The sequence below is a fragment of the Brassica napus genome, chromosome A9 (assembly GCF_020379485.1).
Source record: "Brassica napus cultivar Da-Ae chromosome A9, Da-Ae, whole genome shotgun sequence".
NCBI lineage: Eukaryota > Viridiplantae > Streptophyta > Magnoliopsida > Brassicales > Brassicaceae > Brassica > Brassica napus.
This window is the reverse complement of record NC_063442.1, coordinates 39,586,898-39,614,680: the sequence shown is the minus strand read 5'-3', so window position 1 is coordinate 39,614,680 and position 27,783 is coordinate 39,586,898. Positions and strand designations below refer to the sequence as shown.

Sequence of the window (27,783 nt, the reverse complement as noted above, 5' to 3'; positions counted from 1 at the left end):
GATATAGGAAAAATTACATAGACGATTCGACAACCGACAATATTACCTGCCTTATGAAGACCTACGCCTAACTGCATCACCTGAGCCGTCCTATGAAGATCCAGCATAATTGTTTAATAAACCGCTTTCTCCGGGACTTGAAACCTGAATTTCCTGTAATCTGCAATAAATTGCATAGTCTGGGATTCGAACCCCAAACCTGGATGTAGAAGCCTTTAAACCTTAACCAATAGGCTACGGTGCTTCCACAGTAATTTGCTTTTTATAAAGACAATTGGATTAGTAAACTTTCGTGGCAAAATTATCCTTTAGCATTTTCCAGATTTATACCAATCTTTTATATATGATTAAAAGTAGTACTATTACTTAAATTTGATTATTTCCTAACCTAGATAAGTATTTTAATATATGATCAAAATTTTAAATATTTTATAAAATTGACTTTTCCTTCATATTTTATAAAATTGACTTCACTGAATTTTATAAATACATATTTAACCTGACTAGTTGTCAATGACGGCATTGTATGTCACTTAAATTAATGATTACTCATATACATATATTTATAAGAAAATATATGTTGGATATTGCCAAGTCTAAAGATTGGCTGGACTAACCTTAATTAACCGACCAAGAAACCATTATCTTCTTATTTTTGTCCTTTTTGGAAGTCATAACTTGTCCCTAGACATTTTGGATTGTAATTAAGGTTTTGTTTTTCTGTTTAGAATTAACAACAAAACTTATAATTCAATGCGGAGGTAAAATGCTTAATTAAGTAATTATTCTTTTGTTGTGGCTGTTCTGCGCATTAAAATATATTTTGTTGGGTGGGTGTAATGTTTTTTTTCTGTAAGGGTGTAATGTGTTATATAAAATAGTGTGGATGAATTATTGGACTTTTTCTCATTTCTTTGGTTTTATCTATTTTCAAATTATCAGATTATCAAATTTTACCAATCATGATTTATTTTTAGTTTAAAAGTTTAAAAGTCTACATCAAAACGCTACTAATTTTTGCCAAACATGATTCAGATTTCTAAAGCTAGACCAAAAAATAAAAGAAATTTGTCTCTTATGTAATTTAGGTAAAAATTCTACATCTTTATTATTTAGGCTGTTGAGCAACTGTGAAATGAAAAATAATGTATAGTATCAAATAAATTAGATACTTATAGGCAAAATTTATTACTATTTAGATATTAACTTTTACTATAATTTTAAAAATTTATACTTAGTTTTATTTGCTTTTTAATAATTTTATAATATTTTAAATTTTTAAATAATATAAATGTAGTTTATATATTACATTAAAATAATGATAATTTTTGATAATTTATATTTTCTTATTAATAAGCATTTTAATTGATATATATATTACATATCTCATATTTTTTATTTTAAAAAATATCTACTTCCAATAAATTTACAACTACAACAAATCACCTACATCATAAATTTTACAGATAAATTTCTAAAGATACAGTCCAACCAGGAATCCTATATGAACATGTTTCACATTACTCATGGCAGCATTGTAGTTTTCTATTTTTTTTAAATATGAAACTAGTATTCATTCTAGTTTCAATCTTCAAGTAGTCTTCTTCAACTTCTACAGAGAATCACGAGAATGTTGTTTTTGTTGTTGTTCATATTGTTTCGGTCAAAGTATTTGACATTTTAGAAATTCAAATTCAATCCAATTCAACGGTTTGATTTGTAAACAGGTCTTCTCGTGATCTTTTGGTATTAGTTTCAGGGGAGAAACCTCACGTCCGAACATGCCTCTATATATATAACGTCGTTTAGCCACACGTACTCATCAACACAAGAAGAACTCAAAAGATTCCAAAGCACACTGTATTCTTACAATCATTCTCTGCTAACTTAGTTAATGATGGTTTCGATGGAGGCTTTAGCGATGGCAGGAGATGATTATCAAGAATGGGGACTTAGTATTGATGAATATGAGTATCAAGAATCCGTCGTTCCATCTCATTTGCTTGCAGAAGAAGACTGTTCTGAAGAAGATTCCGAAGAAGAAGATCATGTAAATGACGATAATAGAGATTTTGATGGCGTAGAGGCTAAACACCATGTTACTTGTGACGTTAGAGATTCTTCTGTTGGAAAACTGATTGAACAATCTATCTCACATATCATCGTTCACCTCAAACACATTAAGTTATTAACACATCTTCTTGAGAACTTTTTGTTTATCCATGTTCTTGATTTTCTTTTGTAATTGCGTTCTATTGGGAATTTATTTTTGTGTGCTTAATAAAGAGTGAATTGACTGTATAATGTTAGTAAATATATATTCAATTTTGAGCAATTGAATAGATTGAAATAAAGGTAAAAGGTTAATTTTTTAATTCGGTTTATGTGGTTATATTTTTCTTCGATAAATCATAAAACTAGTGGTGAGACGATAACCTAACCAAAATTTCACCAACTCACAATCGAACGAATAACTCATATACGATAGTGAAAACAAACTAAATAAACTGAAGTTCACTAAACTTAAAGGAAGGCATTGTCGGTCTAACAAGAATAGCAGAACTAGATTATCAAAAAGAAAAAGAATAGCAGAACTAATTAATATCCGTCTTGACCTTATATCGATTATTTGGCCCTTGTTAATAATCTAACTAAAAAGTATATGTGTGTAATATTTTGCTATAAAACTGTAATTGTTTCAGAATCTCATAAATCTTTTTACTGATTTTAGCATTAATCTTTTCACAAAATGATTCATCTAGTATATACATAACTATTTTCACAAAGTAAATAAATACCGAAAACAAAACTAACAGTTTTAATATAATAAAACTTCCTTGAACGTAAGTACTTTTTAGTGGATGTACTGTGTGCGGACGGACCCTAACTTCCGAAGCATTGACGTCTCATTCTTTTGATAAGAGCACACCAGAAGAAAAGTCTCGTTTTCACGTTCCATCTTTCAAAATTCAAACAAAAGTACAAGAAAACCGTGGTGTATGATCATATATAAAGTTCACGAGAATCACGACTCTGATGTTAATTATTACGACACACCATCAGGCCTGCACACCATGCATGGCGTACGTATTAATACGTAATATCTTACGCCATCACGCGTTTGAATTGCGCCATGCATATTTCAAAATCTGGTGTTTAATTAATACAACGAGTACAAGTTTTTTTTTTTTTTTTGCTTAAAATTTTGCAACGAGTAAAAGTTTGTAAATCCAGTGACAGTTTATACATAGCTTGGGACCCAAGGCCAAGCATAACTTCTATTTTGCATACAAACACTCAGAATACACTACAGTTCTATATATGAAGTGAACTCCAATGAGTATTATTAGGATATCTCTAATTGAGTTAAAACAAAGTCAATTCTTAGTTGAAATATGCTCGCATATGTTGTATAAACACTCAGAATACCAACTAATCTTAGAATGATTCACCGTTAAATATAAATAAATCTCAAGAGACGAGAGGTTACAACGAGTTTTGCATAAGACCTACAACAAGATTCGATAACTTATTATCTTTCTCCAACTTATTGCAAGTCACACAATTCAACTCATTTAATTTACAGATCGTTCATGTTAAACTCTTGAGATCAAAAGTGAACTGCGCTAAATTTTTCACATCTCCACATCATTCTTGTGAATCACTATTTAGATTTTGACCTGAAGTTTCGTGTAGGAATGTGAAAGAAACATATTTAAAGTATTTTCCTTGCTTGAATCACTACTATTTTTATTTTTTTGAAAGAAAAAGAAAGTGGGGTGAGAGAGGCTCGAACTCTCGACCTCAGGATCACTCAACAGCTATGAGACCTACGCGCTAGCCAACTGCGCCACCACCCCTGATTGATGTTTCACAGCGGCACGAGCTTAGGAACATTATTTGCAGTATAACTTCTGTTTAACCATGGATACACAGATTTTTGGTTTCAAGTTACTTAAAAGACATTGCTTTTTAATCATGTTCTAAGCTTTTGCCAATATACTTATTCTTGAACTCCTAACATAATGTTATAATATTAAAGCTTCAAAATCATTCAATATACTACCAAAAAACTTGAAACACCAAATGGTTGATGGGAGTGACGACAATAATCTTATGCAAGTTGTGATTTTTGAAGAGATCTCATTAAATATTAAGCTCTAATGGTTCACCAAGTTTCCACAGCCATTGTGTGATGTGAACAATTCACTACATTAAACCAAAAGATCCAGCATGAGAAAACACTCTTTTTTTTTTTAATTTCAACTTCTTACAATGTAGTAGCACCTCCATCCGACATAAGAGATGCAGCAGCCGCAGAAGCTGTCGGCACACTCCCATAGATATAAACGGTTTCGACAAGTGCACAAGCCTGAAAAGATATTTTTGTATCAAAGACACAGACTATCATGAGTGTAATCAAAACAAAACGAGATGGGTAAACAATCTTACGGAGCGAAAAATTCACAGAAGGATGAAGCAGCAGCAGCAGCAACTTCACTGTAACTCTCAGGTGTCCCTGGGGCTGTTACATCAACAATCTGCATCCCAGGAGTTACAGGAACAGCCTCATCTAACGCTTACTTTCAATCATGGTTCTTACCATAAGATAGATTTGATCAGCTCATGCACCTCTCATCGCACCTCCAACATGATTAACCGTCCTGTGATCAAGATTCTTGATTAGAAGATAAAAGCAAGAATATATACAAAGAAGCTGGGGGAACCATGTGGGCTCTGGTTGATCAAGATCACATAACAGCCTAACTTCTGAAGGTACAACTCCTCCAAGGTGAAAGAAGATTTGGATTATTATACAAACATATGGATTTGATATTATTCGAGTATGAGCAATGCACCAAGATTTGGGAGGCTTTTCAAGGTTAGCTCATGAACTCTCAAGCGTTCTCGCTGAACACATGCTGAAAATTTTGAATCACACATATGAATCAGAAGCAAATCTTAAAAGCTTTCTTCGTGACCTTGGAGACACTGCAAATACAGACCGAACCTGTGTCTCAATGATTCCTTGAACTACACACTCCATCGAGTTGTTTTCTTATAAAACCTTCTTGCAGAACGCAAACAACAGTGAATCAATCACCAAACTAAAATAAAACTTTTAAATTTGAGACAAGAACGCGTCTCTGCAACAGACCAGATTTGACAACGATATATTAATCCCTAGACTCTGAAGAGAAGAAAAAGATGTATCAAATATTGAGTCACAAGGAATCATATTATATGTTCTTGCTAAATATGATTTCGATATGCTTTTAACAAGATGGCCTATTAGCTCAGTTGGTTAGAGCGTCGTGCTAATAACGCGAAGGTCACAGGTTCGATCCCTGTATAGGCCAATTATTTTTTTCATTTCATTAGGTTAGTGACTAAATAACATATAAAAATCGTAATAACAGCATTAATTATTCTTGGACTTAAAGTCAAAAGTCACGTTCTAAGTATGGGTTATATTTAATGAGAAGCCAAACTACAAAATAACAGCATTACTGACTAATTTAAACAGAATATCAAGTTTCGTAGCAAAAAAAAAGATCGGCAAACTTATTTCACTTATCAAACAAGAAAGTAAGTCGATAACAAACAGCAGTGCATCAGAACTCAGAAGAGTAAAATCATTTTGAAAAAAGTTCTAACGAGGGAGCTTATTAGAGGAGTTCCACCCCAATTTTTTTTTATAGAATATTTAAACGAACCATAAAATAGAAATAATATAATATAGTTTATTTGGTTATATACCCTATTTTTGTAATGAAATCATTTGAGAGCATAACACCACTAAAATTATTTTACATATATTATACTAATATTGTGAATTAATATAATTAATTTTTTTTTTTGTGAAAGAGTCAATTTCACTGTAATTATTTTTTTCATTTCATTAGGTTAGTGACTAAATAACATATAAAAATCGTAATAACAGCATTAATTATTCTTGGACTTAAAGTCAAAAGTCACGTTCTAAGTATGGGTTATATTTAATGAGAAGCCAAACTACAAAATAACAGCATTACTGACTAATTTAAACAGAATATCAAGTTTCGTAGCAAAAAAAAAGATCGGCAAACTTATTTCACTTATCAAACAAGAAAGTAAGTCGATAACAAACAGCAGTGCATCAGAACTCAGAAGAGTAAAATCATTTTGACAAAAGTTCTAACGAGGGAGCTTATTAGAGGAGTTCCACCCCAATTTTTTTTTATAGAATATTTAAACGAACCATAAAATAGAAATAATATAATATAGTTTATTTGGTTATATACCCTATTTTTGTAATGAAATCATTTGAGAGCATAACACCACTAAAATTATTTTACATATATTATACTAATATTGTGAATTAATATAATTAATTTTTTTTTTTGTGAAAGAGTCAATTTCACTATAGTCCCCCATATCACAACCAACGGCTAATCAACCCCACATCTCTATTAGTCAATGCATTCATTTTTTTTTTTTTTTGCTAAACTGTGAATATCATAAAATAAAATGAAAGTTTAGGGTTACAAAAACCTAAAAGTGATACCTTGGCAAAAAAGAAATAAAAAACTAGGTATACACATGATTGTTAGATCAAAAGGTTGCAACTATCTAATCCAAAATTGCATAAGAGTAGTGAAGTTCCTCCTATGTCTTCTCATATGTCTTCTCACACTGATAGCATTACGGATATTCCTGTCTATGGTGGAGAATGTTGTCTGCTGCGGAGAGAATCCAGTGAGATGAACTGCCGAGTTACGCTGTCTCCAGATGTTGTAGATCATGGACTGAGCCGCTAGCTTCCTGATGGTGGAAACACTTATTTACTAACTATGCAATCAATGTTTCGTGTTTTGTTTTAACGTTTTATGATATAAAAAATTAGTCACCATTCGTTTACTATTTACCTTCAACCCTGCTTAATCACGAATTTTTCTCAGATAAATGACCCAAAAATGATTTTATTTTAGTGAGATAGATAACCAAATCAATAAGTTTTTCATATATATATGTACCTGGAGTGAATCAATGATGTTACAAATTTCACTGTCGGACCACTTGCATGTCCCAATCAACTCGTTTATAAGAAATGTTTGTTAAAATTCCTTAGAAAGGAACGTCTCTTGATCAATTTTCAGATATTTTCCTTCTCTCTTTCTTTAAGACGCAGTGCGATTTTCCGTGAAATTGCGAGGTTGCTAGGAAATTAAGGGTCTCCGTGGGGGTAACAAGCAAAGACTTTGTGTTGTGCAAATGATATCTTCAAAGTTAAGTTATCCGTACTATATATTATACATATATGTCGTACTCTTGTCTGAACAGTGCAAACCCTTGTTTCACAAAAAAAAAGAACAAAGGTCAAATCATGGATATTCCTTTCAGTCCATTTTCGGTGATGCTGGTGCTTCTCATTACAGAGATCAAGAAACTGAGGGACTTCGACCACTTGTTCGAGGATTTGGTGTCGACCATGGAGATATTAGTTCCTATTACCGAAGAGATCGATAAGTTGCAAGAAAGATTGGACTCGTGCAATAAAAGTCTAGTTTTTCTTCACAAAACGATGTCAAGAGCTCAAGAAATGGTTCGCGAGTGTTCACACGTCCGGAAATACGATATACTCAAGAAACGTTGGTATACAAAACAAATAAAAGCAATCAATGACGATTTTGCAAAGTTCTGTGGGCTTTACATGCCGCTTATTCAGTATTTGGACCAGTTACGGTCTCGTTCACAACGAACAAGCCAAGATAATAGCAACGTTTACACTGGAAGAGACTCGTTTGATCATGAAGATGAACAGCGAGTTATTTTGGAGAGTTTCAAGGATAAAGGCAAAGGAAAGCAACTTCAGGATGAGGAGGATGGACAGCTTGCTGCAGCTCTTCAGGAGAGTCTAAACATGGAAGATGAACAAGTGGCCAAAAGGCGCGCCCAAGAGTTAGAAAAAGATGAGCAGATTGCAAATGCTTTGTTTTACGATGAAAGTGAAAGGATAGCTAATGGTTCATCCTCATCTACTGGAGCTCCGTTGAATGAAGAGGACCTACATCGGATGATTTGGGAGAGTTTCAAAAAATAAAGGAAAAGGAAAGCAATATGAACAAGTGTTGTAATGAGCTGATTTGGGGGCAGTGATCAAGAATATTTGGTACACAAAACCAAAGTAATCATCATCAAGACTAAGTCTCTTTTCTTTGATATTTCTAATTGTGTGTTTTGCTCCTATTGTAAATTAGGACAAACCCTATGTTTCCTTTAATTATATGTTCTCTTTCCATAATTTCATGTTCTAAGAGTTGAAAACTCCATTTCATTTTAAGAGCACTCTCATCGGGGAGAACTCCAAATGAGCTTTTTTTTTAACACACAACTTATATTAATGCCATTGAAAAAGTTAAGTGCTAGTCATAAAGACTTCACCTTCTAAAAGACCATGTTTTGCTAATAAATCAGCATCAGTGACTCCAAATGAGCATTTAAACAAACAAAATAACAATATTCTAAATGTGATTTAATTAAACTATTTAATTTTGTTTTTCTTTCAAAAGTCAACTAATATAAAATAGACAAGTGGCTAATAAGTATCTATTGAGTTTCTATAAATCTCTTATTCTAGTGCATTTTCTCTCTTTTGTAATTATTTTCTTTTTCTTTAATCTCAAGAAACTCTCTAAGAAACCAAAGTTTTTTTAAAAAAAATTGTAAAGATGTATGTCCTGACTTGGCTAAGAAATTTGTGATATGTTGCTAGTTTTTCTTGAATCTCAAGTTTATAGATATGTGTCCTGACATGGTTAAGAAATTTGATCGACAAACATATGCAGATCTCAAAAGGACAATGATGGGACCAAAACAAGCAGCTAATGGGATACGTAACCTCATAGGGTTGTTGTTCGTGCCGAGATATTTCTCGGAAAAATCCACTACGTTTCCGAACAGGAGAAGAAGTCGATATCTTGAGTTTATACGGAAGATAAATGATCTTCACGAGGGAATGCGCTATCTGAACAAGTCTTAAAAAGGGAAATAACAACGCAACTTGCTTATTCGGCCGTGGCAATTACCCTTTCAAGTCAATTTTTTAAGTATTTTTTCCATGTCTACACGTTTTTTTCAGAAGGGATCGAGCAATATTATTGACCTGAGGCAAATTAATAAGAAGCATATATAAAAAAGTATAAAAGCATCTCCAGCCCAAGTTACTCAACTATATTATAGAAGTGGGTGTTGCTTAGAGCACCTCCAATAGCACATTATTTTTTCTTCTATAATTTACACTAAAATAAAATAATTCTATAATAGAATTATTATATTTTAGTGTAAATTATAGAGAAAAAAATTAATGTGCCATTGGAGATGGTCTTGCATATGAATAAAATTCTTCTATTTTTTGTAGAAAAATATAGAAGAATAAATAGTATTCTTTCATATTTTTTCTCAAAAATAGTATTTCTCTAACTACAGAAATATACATTATAACAAAACTCACATTTATGATAGAATTCGTTTATTTTAAACAAAGAAAACTATATAGAGATAGATTAGAGATATTATAGCACACTATATTATGAACGAAAAGGAACATTGTAATTTTATAATTGCAAAAGTAATAAGATAAAAGGGAACACCGATATATGTAATGAAAAAGGTGATATATAAGGGCATCTCCAACCCTACTCAATTTTCAACTCCAAACATCATTATGGAGTAAAATCTTCTCTAACCCCACTCCATTTTTAACTCCAAAATGGAGTAATGGCTAGGGTTACTCCATTTATAGAGTAATCTTACCCATTACTCCATTTTGGAGTTGAACTTTTTTTATTTATAAAATGATCCTTTGAATCTTTAATGTTTTTATTTCTTACTTAAATAATATTTAAAATGATTCAATAACATGAAAATAGTATATTCCACAAAGGGTTATTTAATAATTCTAAATAAATGCATAAAATAACAGAAAACATAAATAATTAAAGATAAAGCTCCATCTCCGAATATCGAAATTGGAGAAGATGAAAATGTTCGATTTCATAATTTTTTTGCTCGATTTAGGAATATCAAAGATAAAGAAACTCATTTTTTCATTACGAAATGCATTAGTTGATCATTTATGGGAAAAATATTCTAATGCTCATTGTTGAACCCACATATATGTTGTCTTTTTTAATGATTTCTTGTACTTTTTAATAATAAATATTTAATTCAAATAATTTATATTTTAATTATTTATCGTAAATATAAAATAGTTGGGCTTAATTGGTAAATTTTTATAAGTATAAGATTTTATTTGCAATTATTAATAAAATAAAAATGAAAACATTTAAGAAGTATTATTTTTGTAGTAGAAAATTGAGTAATACATTGGAGTAAAACCTTACTCCATTTTGGTGTTGCACTATTTTGGAGTAAAAAATGGGGTAATACAGTGGAGATGCTCTAATATAAAAATATTTTTTCACTCATAATGTACAAGTGTTCCCAACATACTTACCTTACGTAGATCAAACCAGGCCTTTCTTTTTTTTGCGTCTGAAAGATACTGATATCGAATTTTCAAATGAGTTACAATAAAGAAATGACGTGATATTCACAGCATAAATAAAGAGAAATTAGTGGTGAATCCCACACCAAACAGAATTTGTTACAATACATTAGCGAAGCCACAACAGTCTTTGTTCCGAGACTACATAATCAACCAAAAGGCCTTCCCTGGAGACTTCAGCGTTGAGTTCTACTACTGTAGAGTCTGTAGACAATTCTTTCAACACTTGACTTGACACAGTGAACAAGAATAACCTCGCATCCAGAGAAAATCAAGGTGAATCAAACAATACCTGCGTCTCAGATGTTACAGGAACTGTCTCATCTATGCTATGCATTTCCCGGTTTTGAGAATCTCGTGGTCTAATTTGTAATTGTGGCTAATTCGAATACTACGAGAGAATAAATACACTTCCAAACAATATAAGCAAGATGGCATATTAGCTCAGTTGGTTAGAGCGGCGCCTTGGTTTTGTCTGCTTTGTTACATGATCAGGTTGGTGGATTGGGGAGTTATTTTGTGATCTAATTCGTCCAAATATTCATTATTTTGTTTCGATCTGTAGTCATCTGAATATTTGATGTTATGCTATCCAAAAGTTAAATTTTGAATTGAGTTTTTTTCTTAAACATAAATTTTAATAATTTATTTATATTTATATATCTACAAAGTAAGAATATAATTTTACTTTTTTGGTCATTTTTCTCTTTTACGTTTTTTTCATCAGAAGAACCATTTTAAGATCTTTTGCAAGATTTGCCATATTCAATTTAATAAAAAAAATATTGTCAACTTACATATAAATATAATATATATATATATATGTATGTCTATAACGAATCGGAACGAAAATCCAGTTTAAAAAATTAAAGTATTTGTGTTTTGCTTCGTTATTTACGAATATTACAAATTAGTATTTGTTTTACTCTATAAATTAAGGACATTCAAATATTTTAGATCAAATCAAATTGAATAACAGATCAAATCAAATATACTCATATTTTCACACCTCTAGTTCGTGTGAGGCCCTTGTTGTATTCTTTTGTCACCGCTATATCATTTTCTAGTTTTGGGGTGCGACTACTTGGAGTGACTGAGCTAGCTTTTCACTGTGGTCAATTTCATAGTATGCGTATATTATTACTGAAGAAAATTATACTTAGAGATACATTTTAAAATCTCAATTACACTCTAAGGCACAATGTGCTTGTAACACCGTTTTCTAAATGATTTACCCAATTTACCAACTAACCATGTCACATTTGATCTTGTAACCACTCTTCCATCTCCTCACCTTTCTTTGTGTCTCTTTTGTGCTCTATTTTCTGACGAAGAACACCAAACTTATGCAATTTCGTGCACTTGATCTCTTATCCAGCGAATACCACAATTTTATTTTGATATTCCATTGACGATCGCTTTATTTGATTCAGGATTTGATTCTTACTTTATTTGAATTTATTTGAAATACTATTGATTTCCATTATGAGTCTCAAGTACACCTTCAGGGTGTTTAAGGAAATGTTCTATGGAAACATGCATGTCCACAAAAGAGTGTCTACCAAATAAATGTCCACAATTTTTTGTACATCGGATGTTATCCCATGGTATTTTTTCCACGCCATCTTATTCGCCAAGATCTCGTCTACCAAGAGAATATCCACAAAAATACATATTCAACCCGAGTCTTTCCATCACAAGTTTGTCGAGCAGATGGACATCTACCAAAGGATTTCCACACAGTTTGATTATTTTGTTATAACTAATATGTGATATATGTATGTAGTTTGTCTATCTGATTGGTGTCTATTTGCTTAGAAAATATCTATTTGTCCATCTTGTTAATATTACAAAGTGTTTGATATTGTAAGAAGTTTTCAAAAAGTGCTCATAGTTTTTGGTGTATAAAACATGATGATTTTTTTTTTTAAACTCACATGTCTACAACCTCCATGTTGATCTCCTCCCAATGTGTCCTATTATTATGTAAAACATAACTTGACTCTATATGTAATTATTTTTGAGAAAATTACACTTAGAAGTAGAACCACTAGTATATATTAATACACTCATTAGTAAATAATACAATAAGCACGACCTTGCACATGATGTGTTTTCATAAAGTCAATGGAGGGGGGGGGGGTTAATTTTCTATTCTTTTATAACTAGTTTTGGTCTTTGTTTAACGTTTTTGGGGTTTTGATAATTCGATATGCTTAAAGTGCAAGATGTTGATCGATTTGTTATAATAGTTTTCAAGGTCGGAGTTTTCACAATTTTTATTTCTAACTAGAAATTCTCAAAATTTGTTTGTCGCTGTTTCTCTTATTATTACGGTGAGATTTTATTGTAAATTTAGGAGTTTTTTTGACTCATGTTGTTAAGTTATTTTTTTCTTAGTTTAATTTATGGACTGTTCGTATAACTATTTTAGGAAGATGTATTCTTATTAACAAAGTCAAATACATTCTTGAGTTTTTATCCTTCTTTCTTAAAAATGAAATTTTCTACACGGAAAAAGCTGCCGATTAACGTCTTCAACATATTATTTACGTATACATGATATTATAACTTGGTTTTGATACCATATTAAATTTGAGATTAGACTTTAACTCATTAACAAGATCTCTTTCTTTCTTTTCTCCTTTAAGGCACAATGCGACTTCCGTGAATTGCGAGTCAAGATGTTATAGTGAGTATACTAGTTTAGGAGTTTCACATGGGGCAAGAAGGTATAGTGAACATGAGTGAAATAATTAAAGACTTTATTATTTCTTTTTGTTCACTACTTTGTCATCTTCTACGTTAAATCATCTCCCTAACTTTTATATATATATGGGTGATATTAGAAACACAACGTATCTACTTGCTTTTGACTTAGAATTAATGTGTGTTTTTTTTTTCTAAGGAAGAAGAGAAAGAGGGTGAAATCATGGATATGGTTCCATTTACGGAGATTATGAAGCTGGTGATTTCAGAGGCCAAGAAAGTGAAGGACTTCAAACCCTTGTTCAAGGAATTGGCGTCGACCATCGAGAGATTAGTACCCATTTTCCAAGAGATCGATTTGTTGCAAGAAGGACTGGAGCCAGGTAATAAAGACTTAGTTGTTCTTACCAAACTGATGCTAACCGCTAAAAAAATGGTCCACAAATGTTCACGCGTCCGGTTATACAATTTAGTCAAGATAAATTCGTATACCAAGAAAATAAAACAAATCAATGATGATTTTGTCAAGTTCTGTCAGATTGACTTGCAGCTAATTCAGCATAGGGACAAGTTACGGTCTCGTTCACAAACGAGCCTAAACATGGAAGAGTCTCCTCGTCCACTTCAAAAGCAAGTCCAGGAGAGTCTGAAAATGGAAGATCTTTCATCCCCCGAAGCTAAAGAGCTTCGCTTGGCTATTCAAGAATCTCTTTTAATTCGTCGCCAACAGGAGGATCATGGAAAAGGAAAGCAAGTTCAGGAGGATGAACTAGTTGCTGTAGCTCTTCAGGAGAGTCTAAACAGTTTCAAGGATAATGGGAAAAGAAAGCAAGTTGAGGAGGATGAACTAGTTGCTGTAGCTCTTCAGGAGAGTCTAAACAGTTTCAAAGATAATAAAAGAAGAAAGCAAGTTCAAGAGGATGAACTTGTTGCTGTAGCTATTCAGGAGAGTCTAAACAGTTTCAAAGATAATGGAAAGAGAAAGCAAGCTCAGGAGGATGAAATAGCTGCTAGAGCTCTTCAGGAAAGGATAAATAATGGTTCATCTTCATTTACTAGAGCTCATTCGTTCGATGAAGACGACATACAGTGGGTTATTTTGGAGAGTTTAACCAAAAAGCAAAGGAAATCAATATGAGTAAGAGTTGCCATGAGCTTATAAGAGTTGCCCAAACCAAAGTATCACTAGCCTGAGTCTCCTTTTTACTTTTATTTTTCAATTCTGCAAATAAGAGAGCTGCTCCTATTTCTGTGGGAACGCTTCCTTTATTACCGTGTTGTTTTCCATATTTCCATGTTTAAAGTTTGTTAGGAGTTGGAAACTCCAATTCATTAAAAGATTAATTTAAAAATTCTAGGATTCTCGCTATTAGAGAAATTACTATAATAACAACAAATTTGATATTTTGTTAATTTGGGATAGGATGAAAAACTTCAAAATTTAAATTACTTTTAGCATTTCGATTTAAATTTGGGTTCAATTTATTTTAAGTCTAAGAAAATTTTAACCAAAATAAACTAAACTTAGTTTGGTTTAGCTTGTATTTGTTTTGGTTTGGCTGAGTTCAATTTGGTTTACGTTTGGTTCGGTTTAGTTAGAACTTAGATATATAAATTATATTAATAATATATTCAAATCTAATAGAAAAACCATAGGTAGTATTACTAACAAGAGCTACGAGAGTAAATAATATATCAGACCATTACTTATGAGATGGCCTATTAGCTCAGTTGGTTAGAGCTAAGGCACAGGTTTGAAACCTGTATAGGCCAGTTTTATTTTCATTATGTTTACCATTATTACAGTTCGAGTCTCGCTTTGGGTCCCACCACAACCATGGTTAATCTTTTAATTCAGGTGGAACAATCAGCTGATTCTTACTTTTTGCGGAATTAGGCTTTTTCAACCGTACGCGTTGTTGCTATTTCTTTTTAAACTTTGTAGTAGTATATATTCTATATTGAACTAAACAAAAACAAAAAAAAAAACAAAAATACTACATGAATTCTACCAATTATGCCTAGTGCATATTTCTTACTAAATTAATTAAAAATTCAACAAAATCGTATTTAAATATATATATTGACAGTCAAAGCCCAAATATGTTAGTTATCTGTTAATTATATATATATATATATATAAAATCAACCTTAATTTAATTTTCTGCAAAAAAATATTATCCTCAACTGATGTAAACATATAGAAAAGTTTTTAACAAAATTTCATATTCTTTCATAATGCTTAAAGTTATGAAAAGTTTTTAACAAAAGGAATATAAAAAGTGCACAATCAACAAAAGCACAACAGTAAAGTTATGATGTTGAGACAAGGGCTTTTTTAAGCGGTCTCCATAGCATCAGCAGGACCGCCTGAATCGCCGTTACTTCCATTTACCGAGCCAACTTCGGTTTTGGGTGTTCTCTCAGCAAGTCTCTCTAGCAGCTCCTGGCAATCAGCAGAAGTGACCATAACACCCAAACTGTTCTTCCCTCGCCAGCAACTTATGGCTATTGTTGATGCATCCACCTCCACCGGTTCTTCACCTGAGATGCAACCAAAACTGTAAGAAAAACCACACACCACACATGAACAAAGCATCTAACATTAAACCAAAACAGTACGCACCGTCGCTGAGAATCACAACGCAGCATCCCAGGACAAGGTCAATTGCTTTCTGTCCCAGCTGTTTATTGACAAAATCTGGGAACTTGATAGATTTGTATTCCAGAAGATGTTTGAAGTCTGCCATTGGACTGTAGAGGACTTGCTTGGTGATGTATGGAAGGATCACTGGTAGCCCCTCTGATGAGATACGGAACGAGCAAGGCTTGCTCCCAACTTCTTTCGCCGTTTGTCTCTCCTGCGTTTCAAACGGTTACTAAACGACCAGAGATGAGTGAATAGAAGTTTTGGTACTTACAAACATCTTGAGGCCAACGGAAGCAATCTTAAGCTGCTGTCCGACTGCGAAATTCAGCTGAAGAACTTCCTTGACAGATTTAGAAACGTAGTAGATCCTCTTCACGCTGCTTGTGTCAGTGTTTCTCGTCACGAGGTGGCCATACAACGGGAATGACTCATCTCTGATACCGTAAAACTCCTTGACGCTATCGATCAACGTCTCGTCTTTCAGGAAGACAACAGGGTCAAAGCCTTTCCACTTCCCTTGCATTGGTACTTTTCTCTTGTCTCCTGCGTGACTCGAGCTGTTGGCTTCTTTCTCTTCCTTGATGGTTTCTCCCTCTGTGTTTTTTTCCTTCTCATGCTCCACCAGGCTATCATCTTTCTCAACGTCTGCATCTGCTTCTATAACTTTTTCCACTGGACTCTCTACTGGTTCAGCATCGGCAGTTACTACCGCTTCTTCAGTTGGAGCCTTTTCTGTGGAGTCAGCGTTTTTGGTAGACGAATGCTTTCTCGGATTTGGTTTCTCCTGAAATTCTGTGAGAAAAACTACCGATAAGCTCTACAGAACCATAGGTGATTATCAATCAATGATTGAGGAAACATTCCTTTCAAAAGAAAAAAAAAAAATCACCTGGCAAGTGTGAAACTTTCTGAAGGACAGCGATGAAAAAGGCACCGGTGTTCTGATCATGAGGTATAATCCTCATGCATCGTTCAAGTGGAAGATCAGAGACTTCAACAACTGGTTCATCTGGAATAGCATCTACCACAGACTTGTCTGTTTCTTTGCATCCATCTTCACTGGCGTTTACACCACCATTCTCATTATTCTGAGTGGTCTGAGTTGAGTCCGTGAGGTTTTTCCCAGAAGGAAACATGCTCACAAGAACTCCACCTCTTCTGTTTTGAGGAACGTCTTTGTAAGAAGTAAACCACCCACCTTTATCACGCACCTGGATCCAAGAGAGGCAAGAACAATTATATGAGTAACACCATTATATTTTATAGCAGAGGGCTTTAATCAGTAACTGAATAGTGGTAGGAACTCACCTTCCATGTCTTAAGACCTGGTCTTCGTATAAGTTCAGGAAGCTTATCGGAAACATCTACAAGTTCAACAGAGTCTCCACACCTCCTTAGAATCTGAATTCAAGCAAAGAGTTCATACGCATCCACACAACATAAGCAGTTTCATAATGAAAGGTGAAGAAGTTGCTTGAAAATTACCTCAGCAACAACAGCTTCATCCTCAACTGGGTTCATTGAGCAGGTTGAGTATATCATTTTCCCACCAACTTTCAACAGCGACAAACCTGTACAAGACCAAGCATATATGTTTAAGACAGGCCGGTCATTCTACGAGGGACACAGAAGAAAAGCTTACCCCTCATAGCAAGAATAACCTGTAGGCTATGAAGTCCATTGCCCATTCCTGAGTTCCTGTGCAGAAACCAAAAAGGAGTCAGAATTTAAAAAAAACAAATGCATCCTAAGACAACGAATAGAGAAAAAGGCGAAAACACCATTTCCGCCAGATGTCTGGAGCCTTGCGCAGTGTGCCATCACCACTGCACGGAACATCGCACAGAACACGGTCAAAGGAAAGTTGATTAATGGGCATATCTTCACTTAGTCCTTTCTCGGAAGCTCGGGACTTGTTCAGGCGGCATCCAGGAAACTGTTGCCCTTCATGGTTAGTCACTATCAAGTTTGATGTGCACATTCTTTTTGTTTGGTGAATAAGAAGGTTAGATCTTTGGAAATCAACATCGTTAGCCACCACCTGATTAATATCAGGAGAAAAAAAGAATCTATTATCCATCCACCTAAAACCAGAGTTTGTAAATTAGAAAAGAATAATACAAACCATTCCATTAGGTAGAGTTCCTGGTTCTGATGCTCCGTGTATAATCTCAAGCAGTTGAAATGTTTTGGAACCGGGTGCAGCACACACTGCTCAGACACAAACAGAAGACAAGTGATCAGTAACCATTAGTGGATATAGTCTTTTTGGGTCAATGACATCTCTTCCTTTCGCAATACGGATACTTCTTTGAGCCCTTTGAAGACTTTTAGGTCCCGAAAAACAATGTCAAATGAAAATTTACTCACTATCAAGTACAAAATGATCTGGATGTACGTCGAGGAAGAGAGGAGGTACCTGCATGGTTAAATTCAACAATGTTTTGATATATTATTAACAAAAGGAAAAAACAAGGTTAACTCAGGGAGAGAGTGTAGTAAAGCTATCTTACCATGCTAACAGCTTCCTGCCTGGTAATGTTTCCAACTTCGTTTTCTAATTTAAGAAATTCATGAAACCTGATAAAAACACAAAGAAGAACCAATCATGTGTAACACAATCTATTCAACCACACACTAAAAAGTACCAGAGTAACAAAAATTGTTCAAACGTTAGTGAAAAGGGTACCTCTCAAGTGTCTTATGTTTCCTAATCTGCTTTCTAGAAAAATTAGAATGCCAAGCCAGGTTCTTCGGATACCAAGGCAATGGCTTAATAGCCTCCAATTCACCACCTTCTATAGCCTAGAGAGCAAAAAAAACAACGTGAGATCATTGATACAAAGACGTTAGTGTAAGTTACCAACAACAAACATTGTATCTTTACCTCAGCCTGAAGAGATTTAACGAAGTCATTCTCCAATATCGATATAATATCACCGCAAAATTGGCTACTGCAAATCATAAAGAGAGAGGAGGCATCTAGTTAGAAGCTTAAACCTCGAGCCATCCAAGTTGCAGTTGATAACTTCTACTTCAAGGTTTTACATTGCAACAAAACCCTAAACCTCACTGATACTATGAACAAAAATTAAATAGTGAAGAGAAAGAAAACAAAAAAAAATTACTTGGAGTTAACCCTAAACGCAGCAGGCAAAGGCTTACGAAGAATCTCCATAAACACATCCCACTCTTCTGCTCTCACTATCCCTTGTTCCTACACACAATCACAACAGTTCGAATCACTAAATAACTAAATCACATCCATTAATCAGAGAAAAAGCCATTAGAATCAAAACCCTAAAACCCTAAATAGCTCATAATACCCTAAGAGTTTAAAAAATGAACTGTCTCGATTTATTACAGAACCACGAGTGTGTGTTATTACCTTGTAATACTCCTCGAAGTTAGGGTTGTCGATCAAGATAGGTTCCCAGCTAGGTTTGTCAGCGACAGCGTTGTCGGAAGCGTCGACGGTAGGATCGGTCCTGGGGCGTTTCCAGACATTCTCTCTGCTTTCTTTGAAGTGTTTCCTCTGAGAACGACCTCTGTGTCTTCCTCTTCCCATTGTGGCGGCTCTCGTCGGAAAAGAAAGATTGGATTTTTCCGCCGCCGGGACGAAAATAATCTGTGGGGGAAAGAGTGAATGAAGCAAAAGTGTTGTTTCTTACTCTTGATTGTCTGGGCTTTCTTAATGGGCCTTAGGGTTTTTGTTTTGAGGATATATATTTGTAAGCCCGTTTACTCTTTGAACCATTTTAAAGGAAGTAATAATGAAACTACAAAAAAATATACAGAGGGAATGGAGAGAAGCACATGTGTACATTGATGGGAATCAAACATAAAACCAGCAGCAAATAACTCATCAAAGGATGGATAAAAGTGTAATTATGATGGATTGTTTAGCACAAGCCACCAGAAATCTAAAGCATGATGGCTTTTCTGAAATGAACTTGGGAATACTCATGGGAGCTGGGCAAGCACATTCCTCAGCCTTAGAAAGTGAGTTTCAAGCTCTTACACCAGCAATGCAAAACTCATGGTGTAAAGGCACCAAAGCTGGCGCTGGCTATAACTTAATACGAGAAGTAACAAATATGGCAGTGGAGTAAGAAGTTTGAGGAGGTAAAGTTTTAAATGGATTTAAAAGGGAATCTAACAAACCGACATATATTCCGGTAATTCAAGGCATTCCAACAGACTTATTTTCTTCTCACTTCTATAGTACGATTTTTGACATTAGTCAGAAGGTATTTCAAAATCAGGTCAGACAGTGTAATACGCTTTTGGACTATTCCATTCTATAAAACTAAATGCGTTTTCTTTTGGAGTCGACCGGATCAGCCTATATTAGTATTATTGTGATTTTTGGTATGGTTTTAGTTCAATGGCCTTCACGTGCGTTCCCTTACCTGAGTCTCGAATTCTATAGGGTTTTTTTAGGAAACTAGGTAACTCCGAGTCATATGTATCAATTATGATGTTTGTCCAAAGTAAATGTATAAAATAAAAACTGACAACTAAAGATGGGGACAGCATAATATCTCCAAACGGCAACGTATCAGCGTCCACGGACGCGAAGTCATGATGATGATGACGACCTACTTTAGTGTCAGTTCAGTCACTTTTAAAAGTTTCAGATAAATAGAAATAGTTAAAGAAAATGCTATAAAATGACAATTTGTTCGGTTCCAGGAAATACGAACCAATGGCTCAAATTGTTTGCCTCCTCATGTCATGACAATCCTCTTATCTCACGACACCCGATCATTCACCTCTCCGTCTATCAATAATCTCTCCGTTTTTTTATATTCTCTTTATTTCTAAATAGATGATGTTTTAAAGAATTTTTTATGTTTCAAAATAAATAATGTTTTCATATATCAAATGCACTTTTTAACTTTATCAAAAATTGTGTAACCAAAAATATTATGCAGTATGTTTTTAACTTTTTAACTTTACACGTTAAAATTTATTATAAATCTTTATTTTATTTTTTAATATGTATTTTTTATAATTAATTATTTTTTACAATTTTTAACTAATCATAAACACAGATTCTTTCAAAATGGAAAAAATAATTACTTTATTTGTGATTTTTTAATTTTAATTTTCATTAATTAAGAGAGGGTTTCAGCTATTCTTTGAATATGATTGGATATCAATAGAATAAAAAGTAGAAATGGGAGGAAAAAGTGAAAAACAAGAAAAAAGTTAGTGGAAATATTATTACTCTATCAAAAGACATAGTAAAACTAAGTGTGTTTTCTTTTTTTCTAAATAGTAAGTGGAATAAAAACAAAAACATTAAGTTTCATTTGAATGGTATATATGTTTTTAGTGGAATTTGGAGTAAATAAAGTAGAGGAAAAGGTTACTCTAACAAATGCAATACGATCATATTCTTAAAGATTTGAGATTTGAGAGCAAGAAGCTCACATTTAACATGTGATCTGCATATCCAAAAATTAGTCTTATTTCATACATTCAGAACAAGGAGAGAACTAGGTTGCGAGGTAAGATCTCGTCTAAGGTAATTTCTTTGATCAAACGTTAGTCATTTGTTCTCTTCTCTGCAATGCTTTTTATACGTATACACAACCAAAATACATTTACAGCTATGTATATTTGTTTAAAAAAAACAATTTATCATAACTATTGGTTAATTAAACGGATCCAATATGATGCTTAATCATGGATACATTTACCATGGAAATTTCAGATTTTAAGCACATAATTTACCCTCTTTTTTTTTGTCATCAAATACAGACTCATAATTTACATAAGTCCGAAATCAGCATTTAAAATTTTTGATTTTAAAAATAACCATTCATATTTAGGATGGTTTAATTCTCGATACAAGGGAATCAGCCCATGCACGACCACTAAGCCACTATGACTATAAGTTGCTACAAACTAATAATTTGAACATTATTATTTCGAAAAAACGCAAATCTAACTTGAAGAAAGCAAACAAAACAAAAGCGATTGAGGTCAATACTTGTTTATGATTTATATATTATTATATGAATGAATAATTTTATAATTTTTAGACTCATATTTATAGTAGCCTCAAAATATGATTTGTTTTTTTTTTTAAATACATACTTATCATTAAAAAAAATTCCTGATGATAACAGACATACCTACATCCGGTCCAACAAATGCTCTGGTTTTTTTACTGATGCACTGAAATTTAGAGGGGGTGTGTTTCAACTGAAAATTGTAGATGATTTGTATTAAAATACAAATATACTTTTGTTCAAATATGGATTTTAAAAACTCAATTAAAATCTATTGTTATTGAACTTGATATTTCGTAAAATATTTTAAAATCCATTGTTATTGAAAATATTTTAAGTGGTGGAATTGTAAAGTTTTCAAGTGAATGTATGGTGGAATTGTTTAGTTAGAAAATAAAACTCAAATCTCGTATTTTTAAAAAATATTCTAGAGTGGTTTAATAAAGATCATTTTAAACTCTCTAATTCAATAAAATCATTTAAAATCTCATTAAAAATCAAATCACTTCAAATTTTAGAATGGATACACCTCTTTTAATACACTTCCGGATATAATGGTTATGACTACTAAAATTTGTCTAGAGGTTCATGAATGTAATCTCGCATTTATTCTCGTACATATCGGTGTATAAGTTTGAAGAGCTCATTCCAAAACCAGAGCAACATTCTTATATCTACTAAGTTAGGCAATAAGTATAATACCATCTTCAAATACAAATAGTAGGTGAATGAGCTTGGGAGAATAAAACAAATTATATCTCAGACTATAAGAATAACTGAGGAAAAAGTGAAATCACATATTGCCAAATTACTGTAAACAAGATAATCCGGGGGAATCTGAAGACCTAATCTTCTCGATATGTCTCCAATATGTAAGCTGCTACTGACTATGACCCAATTTACAAAGATATATTTCGGTGGTATACCTTTCTTTGTACACCATACCGCTTTATGCAAACAGACTTCAATATCATAATGGTGAATGGAATTCCAAGTCTCTAATATAGGGAACATCTCAGATGTCATCAACATTCAAACTTACCATGTCATATGGATTAGATAAGAATTCTCTAAGATAGGGTTTCTGCTTTTAGAAGACGTTATCCACCACATGTCGTTTCTAATACTATATGTGACTATGTCACTATTGATTTGATTGGTAAACCCAAAGACTCTTCTTGGTCCACTTTATCTTGTTAACTCAGTCAACGGCTCCAAAATAATTCAATTATTGTACCAGAAACTGGTTGAGATATCAAATCCAACTTCAGAAACCACAAATAATCCAACTAAAAGCCCTAGATTACATACATGTTTTCAAATCCAATTCCGATAATTAGAAGAATTAATAAGGTTTAATCTTATACCCTTTAGGGACAAAGCAAAATTATTGGTCTTATTTTTTGTAGTTTTTGTTTAGATCAAGATTTATAGTCTAATAATTTGTAGTAGTATTATTTTCTGTTATATATATATAAATTTTGTAATAAACTTTCTAATTGTGGGTGAAAAAAAATATCTGAAAGTAATCGGAATATAAAACCTTCTTTTTTTACATATCACGACTTTAATGGATATTGGCTCCGGCATATTGGGTGTGTTTCAACTTTCACCGCATCTAGCAGACTGGCACAACTATAAATGTTAAGAGTGAAAGTATTTAGAAAATATACTTAGTTTCTTATGGCTGAATAAGTTTTTTCTATGCTGCATATTTTCAAAATAAGCCGTTTATTTTAATATTTCAGTTTTACCATTTAGTAATAATTTAGGTGAACAGTAACGGTAGCATTGATCACCACAAGCATTGTTTTTCTTTCTTTCTTGTACATATGTACTATTTGTACTGTATATTTGAGCAATTTTATACCAACCCAACTTAACTGTGAAGATAAGGTTTATATTCCATTCTACAAAGTCAAAAGTTGGCTTCGAATGTTATAAATGTGTTTAGACCATTAGATTAAGAACCTCTATGGCTCCATCTATGACCATTGACCAAGATTAATTTTGGACTAGGTTAAGATCCGCGCCTTGCGCGAAATAAACATTATATATATAAATTATTTTATATTATGTATTTTAACATATTATGAAATAATAAATATATATTTAATAGTTAAAAAGTTAGTAATTATTACTTATAAAATTAAATTAGTGCGAAAATATAAATAAATTTTATAATCCAAAAAAAAATATGTTTTCTATTTGATATGGTATATAATTAAATTTAAATGATAGTAACATATATACAATGTATTTTAATATTAATATTTATTAAATGATACTTTCTACTCATATGTTTTTTATATCATTTGTATCTATTATATCAAAAACTTTAAATTACTGATAATAAAATTTCATTGTGGGATTAATAGTTTAAGTAATTTATAATATTTTTTAAAAAATAAAATGATATTTTTTATCAAAAAAATTTGTTCAAAGCAAATTTCAAAACTAAAATATTTATGTATTTTATATGGCATATAATTTAACTTAAAATGATATATGTATTTATATATCTTTTAATCTTAATACTTATTAAATGAGACTTTCGATTTATATGATTTTGTAATCATTTGTATCATGTCATAACAAAAAAATTTAAACCAAAATTGAATGTGAGGATTTTGACAGTTTTAGTAATTTATACTCGTTTTAAAAAATTTAAAGTATAAGATATACAAAAAAAATCTAAATTTGTATTATACAGTTAATATGATTATTTAATTTATTTCAATAGTTTAAAATTAAACAAATATAATATAAGGTACATTTATTTTTATCAAATCTTTATTATTCAAAATCATTCATTATCATATATACTTTAGCCACATTAGTTAATTCCGTGATTTATTTAAGAAAATAATGAAGCACATTAATAATGTATTTATGGTTAGTTTAATAAAAAAACTTATATTTAGATGGACCAACATATTTTTTAAATATTCTAATAATTATTTTAGTGATGACATGTGACTACAAAAAATGTTGTAATGCTTCTCAATTAATATATAAGAGATTCTATCACTCTTATAATAAAACTTACATGTAAAATTTGGAAACTACAATAACTACCTGTTGGGACCAAACCTTTAACTAGGAATCTTTTATTTTGTAACACCTCTAATTAGGAATTATTTTATTTAAATCAGATATTAAAATGACATTTGGAAGATCACCACCACACTTGCACAAAACCCACTTAAGGCAATCATTCTTGAAAACCACCAAAATCTCTCTCTATAAATCTCTTCTCTCCATCAAAAACCAAACACAAAGTATTAAAGTAAGGAAAAAAAAAAAGAAAACATTTTAATAATTAAAAAAAAAGAAAAAAAAAGTATGTCTCTCCTTCTTTCTCATCTCATCATCTACCTACTTCTCTTGACGATGGTCACCGGTGAAATCCTCCGACCAAGATTCTACAGCGAAACATGCCCTGAAGCTGAATCCATCGTGAGAGACGAAATGAAGAAAGCCATGATCAGAGAAGCCAGAAGCGTCGCTTCCGTTATGCGTCTCCAGTTTCACGACTGCTTCGTTAATGTAAAACACAACCAATCCCTCTCTCTCTCTCTCTTCTTGATTTCTTTTCTCTGATAGACTTATCTATATTCTCTTTCAAGGGATGTGACGGGTCCGTGTTGCTCGACGACACACCGAACATGCTCGGCGAGAAACTATCACTCTCCAACATCAATTCGCTTAGATCTTTCGAAGTCGTGGACGACATCAAAGAAGCTCTAGAGAAAGCTTGTCCATCTACTGTCTCCTGTGCCGACATCGTCATCATGGCTTCTCGTGACGCCGTTGCTCTTGTAAGAAAACTCAAAAATAACTTTTCCGGTTTAGTGAACGTTCGGTTTAGTAATTTCGGTTTCTTGTGGGGGGAAACCAGACAGGAGGACCGGACTGGGAAGTGAAGCTCGGGAGGAAAGACAGTTTAACAGCGAGTCAGAAAGACTCCGACGATATAATGCCGAGCCCGAGAGCAAACGCAACGTTCTTGATCGATCTCTTCGAAAGATTCGATCTTTCTGTTAGAGACATGGTGGCTTTGTCTGGATCACACTCGATTGGTAAAGGTCGGTGTTTTTCGATCATGTTCAGGCTTTATAACCAATCCGGTTCTGGTAAACCGGATCCGGCTCTCGAACCGGTTTACAGGAAGAAGCTTAACCAGCTTTGTCCTTTGGGTGGAGACGAGAACGTGACCGGGGATCTAGACGCGACGCCTCGTGTTTTTGATAATCAGTACTTCAAAGACTTGGTTTCAGGTAGAGGGTTTCTTAACTCGGATCAGACTCTGTACACGAGCAGAGAGACGAGAGGGTATGTGAAGAGGTTTAGTGAGGATCAAGGTGAGTTCTTTAGAGCTTTTGAAGAAGGGATGGTGAAGTTGGGTGATTTGCAATCTGGGAGACCTGGTGAGGTTAGGCTTAACTGTAGGGTTGTTAATACAAGGCATAATGATGTATTATTGGGTGACTCTTGATATTAGAAGAGAGATATTATGACTTTTAAATAGATCTTTTAGACCCTTGATGCTGCATTTGCAACTTTAGATCCGTAAAACTGGAGAAAATGTCTAAATAAGTGAAAACATATAAACATCCAAACCCAAAACATATAAACAAGCATATTATGCAAATACTTCAGTGTTGGAGATTAAACAAATGTTGAGAGCTAGACTTCAAATAAATCCATATACTGTACTTGAGATTTCTACCAAACTAATAGAATTAAATAATTAATATGATGTGACATACATATAAACGATTAGAAGCTTTTAGTTAGAGATTATGTGATGGTGTTTTTGGCTTATAATAACCAACAAATCTGATTCACTCAGTTTGGGAATACAGTTTGGTGGTATGGATTGTTGGTTATACTTCCTTACTTGGGAAAATTATTCTGCACCTCTTGCCAAAAGTGAATGGATATTGGTTACTTGATGGCTTATGGATGAGGGAATTACAATATATGCTGGTCTTGCTGTTTTAATGATCATGACCAATCTGTTGTCTGAATGCGGAGTGACCCAGTTGACACAGCAAAATCTCAGCCTACCAACAAGTCATAAAAGTACCATTACCAATCTCTTCAACAAAACTTTAGTAACTTTTCACTTTCTCCAGGTTTCATGTTAGAACAAAAGAGAACGGGTTGCTTGAATCCTCAAGGTTTTTTTTTTTTAACATCATATCAAATCTCTTCTCCACTAAAACGGTTAGAGACACTGTAAATTTTGTGTTTGTATATACAGAGCGTTGAAGTTGCATATAACAACTTGCTCAACAAATTGTTATAATATACTTATAACGATAAATTGTGAGCACTTAAAACATGTATGGCCGAATTTTTTGTTCATTGGATTGTTTGATGACAAAGTTAATGTACTTGGCTAACGAGTTCGTATGAAAACTTTTGCGTACGCTTTTACCCATCTGGAGATATTACTCACACACAACGAACATTAAACATTGTTTGATGACAAAGTTAATGTACTTTCCGATTTCTCTCACAGCCATATTCAATAGCAACCTAGTTCCAGCACTAGAACACACACATACAAACATTCTCCATGTCAGTTAGTCATCGGGACCTCAAGAAAATCAGTGAAATCTGACTGGTTATACAACTAATTTGAAGTGGCGATTCCACTGACCCCTCATGGCTCAACAAGCGATGGATTAAGATTTTTCAGCATCCTAATAAGAACATGAGGGGTCTGTTCTGAAATCATTGTAACAAAAAATGATGCTTACTAGTAGTAGTGTACAAGGTGAGGACACGTTGGGGGGGAGGTTCTCTAATGGGCTGAGTAACTAACTAATCATAAAAAGGCC

The 27,783-nt window shown here is 33.0% G+C and overlaps 3 protein-coding genes, 2 non-coding genes and 1 pseudogene across 5 annotated transcripts; 3 read left to right on the top strand and 3 right to left on the bottom strand.

Moving 5' to 3' along the window:
• The first annotated feature begins 183 nt into the window (after positions 1 to 183).
• On the top strand, positions 184 to 3,176 carry LOC106363712. The gene has a single exon (XM_048741520.1). The coding sequence runs from the start codon at positions 1,895 to 1,897 to the stop codon at positions 2,243 to 2,245; it is 351 nt and encodes a 116-aa protein (XP_048597477.1). The 5' UTR covers positions 184 to 1,894; the 3' UTR covers positions 2,246 to 3,176.
• A 599-nt stretch (positions 3,177 to 3,775) lies between these two features.
• TRNAM-CAU lies at positions 3,776 to 3,860 on the bottom strand. Its single transcript is given in 2 exon segments — positions 3,776 to 3,811; positions 3,823 to 3,860. It is a non-coding gene; the product is annotated as a tRNA-Met (tRNA).
• Positions 3,861 to 4,270: 410 nt separating this feature from the next.
• LOC111200898 lies at positions 4,271 to 5,047 on the bottom strand (annotated as a pseudogene).
• Positions 5,048 to 5,286: 239 nt separating this feature from the next.
• TRNAI-AAU lies at positions 5,287 to 5,360 on the top strand. Its single transcript has one exon. It is a non-coding gene; the product is annotated as a tRNA-Ile (tRNA).
• Positions 5,361 to 15,435: 10,075 nt separating this feature from the next.
• Positions 15,436 to 19,564, bottom strand: LOC106363702 (RNA cytosine-C(5)-methyltransferase NSUN2). The gene is made up of 15 exons (XM_048741519.1): positions 19,297 to 19,564; positions 19,037 to 19,125; positions 18,796 to 18,862; positions 18,598 to 18,713; positions 18,422 to 18,488; positions 18,279 to 18,327; positions 18,034 to 18,119; positions 17,690 to 17,949; positions 17,551 to 17,606; positions 17,394 to 17,479; positions 17,217 to 17,309; positions 16,798 to 17,119; positions 16,180 to 16,700; positions 15,885 to 16,119; positions 15,436 to 15,802 (listed from the first exon to the last, which is right to left on the bottom strand). Exons 1-15 carry the CDS (start codon positions 19,474 to 19,476, stop codon positions 15,597 to 15,599), a joined length of 2,433 nt encoding a protein of 810 aa, XP_048597476.1. The 5' UTR covers positions 19,477 to 19,564; the 3' UTR covers positions 15,436 to 15,596.
• Positions 19,565 to 25,147: 5,583 nt separating this feature from the next.
• LOC106368671 (peroxidase 17-like) lies at positions 25,148 to 26,474 on the top strand. Its single transcript, XM_013808683.3, has 3 exons — positions 25,148 to 25,480; positions 25,561 to 25,752; positions 25,833 to 26,474. The coding sequence occupies exons 1-3, from the start codon at positions 25,277 to 25,279 to the stop codon at positions 26,427 to 26,429; spliced, it is 993 nt and encodes a 330-aa protein (XP_013664137.2). The 5' UTR covers positions 25,148 to 25,276; the 3' UTR covers positions 26,430 to 26,474.
• The last annotated feature ends 1,309 nt before the right edge of the window (positions 26,475 to 27,783 follow it).

Excerpts from the sequence above, each read along its gene's own strand:
- LOC106363712 (XM_048741520.1), top strand. The coding sequence starts at position 1,895 with ATGATGGTTTCGATGGAGGCTTTAGCGATGGCAGGAGATGATTATCAA.
- LOC106363702 (XM_048741519.1), bottom strand. The coding sequence starts at position 19,476 with ATGGGAAGAGGAAGACACAGAGGTCGTTCTCAGAGGAAACACTTCAAA. Across the intron at positions 18,863-19,036 it reads GCGTTTAGGGTTAACTCCAA|TAGCCAATTTTGCGGTGATA; the intron begins GTAATTTTTTTT and ends TATGATTTGCAG. Across the intron at positions 17,480-17,550 it reads GGTTATTCTTGCTATGAGGG|GTTTGTCGCTGTTGAAAGTT; the intron begins GTAAGCTTTTCT and ends GGTCTTGTACAG.
- LOC106368671 (XM_013808683.3), top strand. The coding sequence starts at position 25,277 with ATGTCTCTCCTTCTTTCTCATCTCATCATCTACCTACTTCTCTTGACG. Across the intron at positions 25,481-25,560 it reads TTCACGACTGCTTCGTTAAT|GGATGTGACGGGTCCGTGTT; the intron begins GTAAAACACAAC and ends TTCTCTTTCAAG. Across the intron at positions 25,753-25,832 it reads CTCGTGACGCCGTTGCTCTT|ACAGGAGGACCGGACTGGGA; the intron begins GTAAGAAAACTC and ends GGGGGAAACCAG.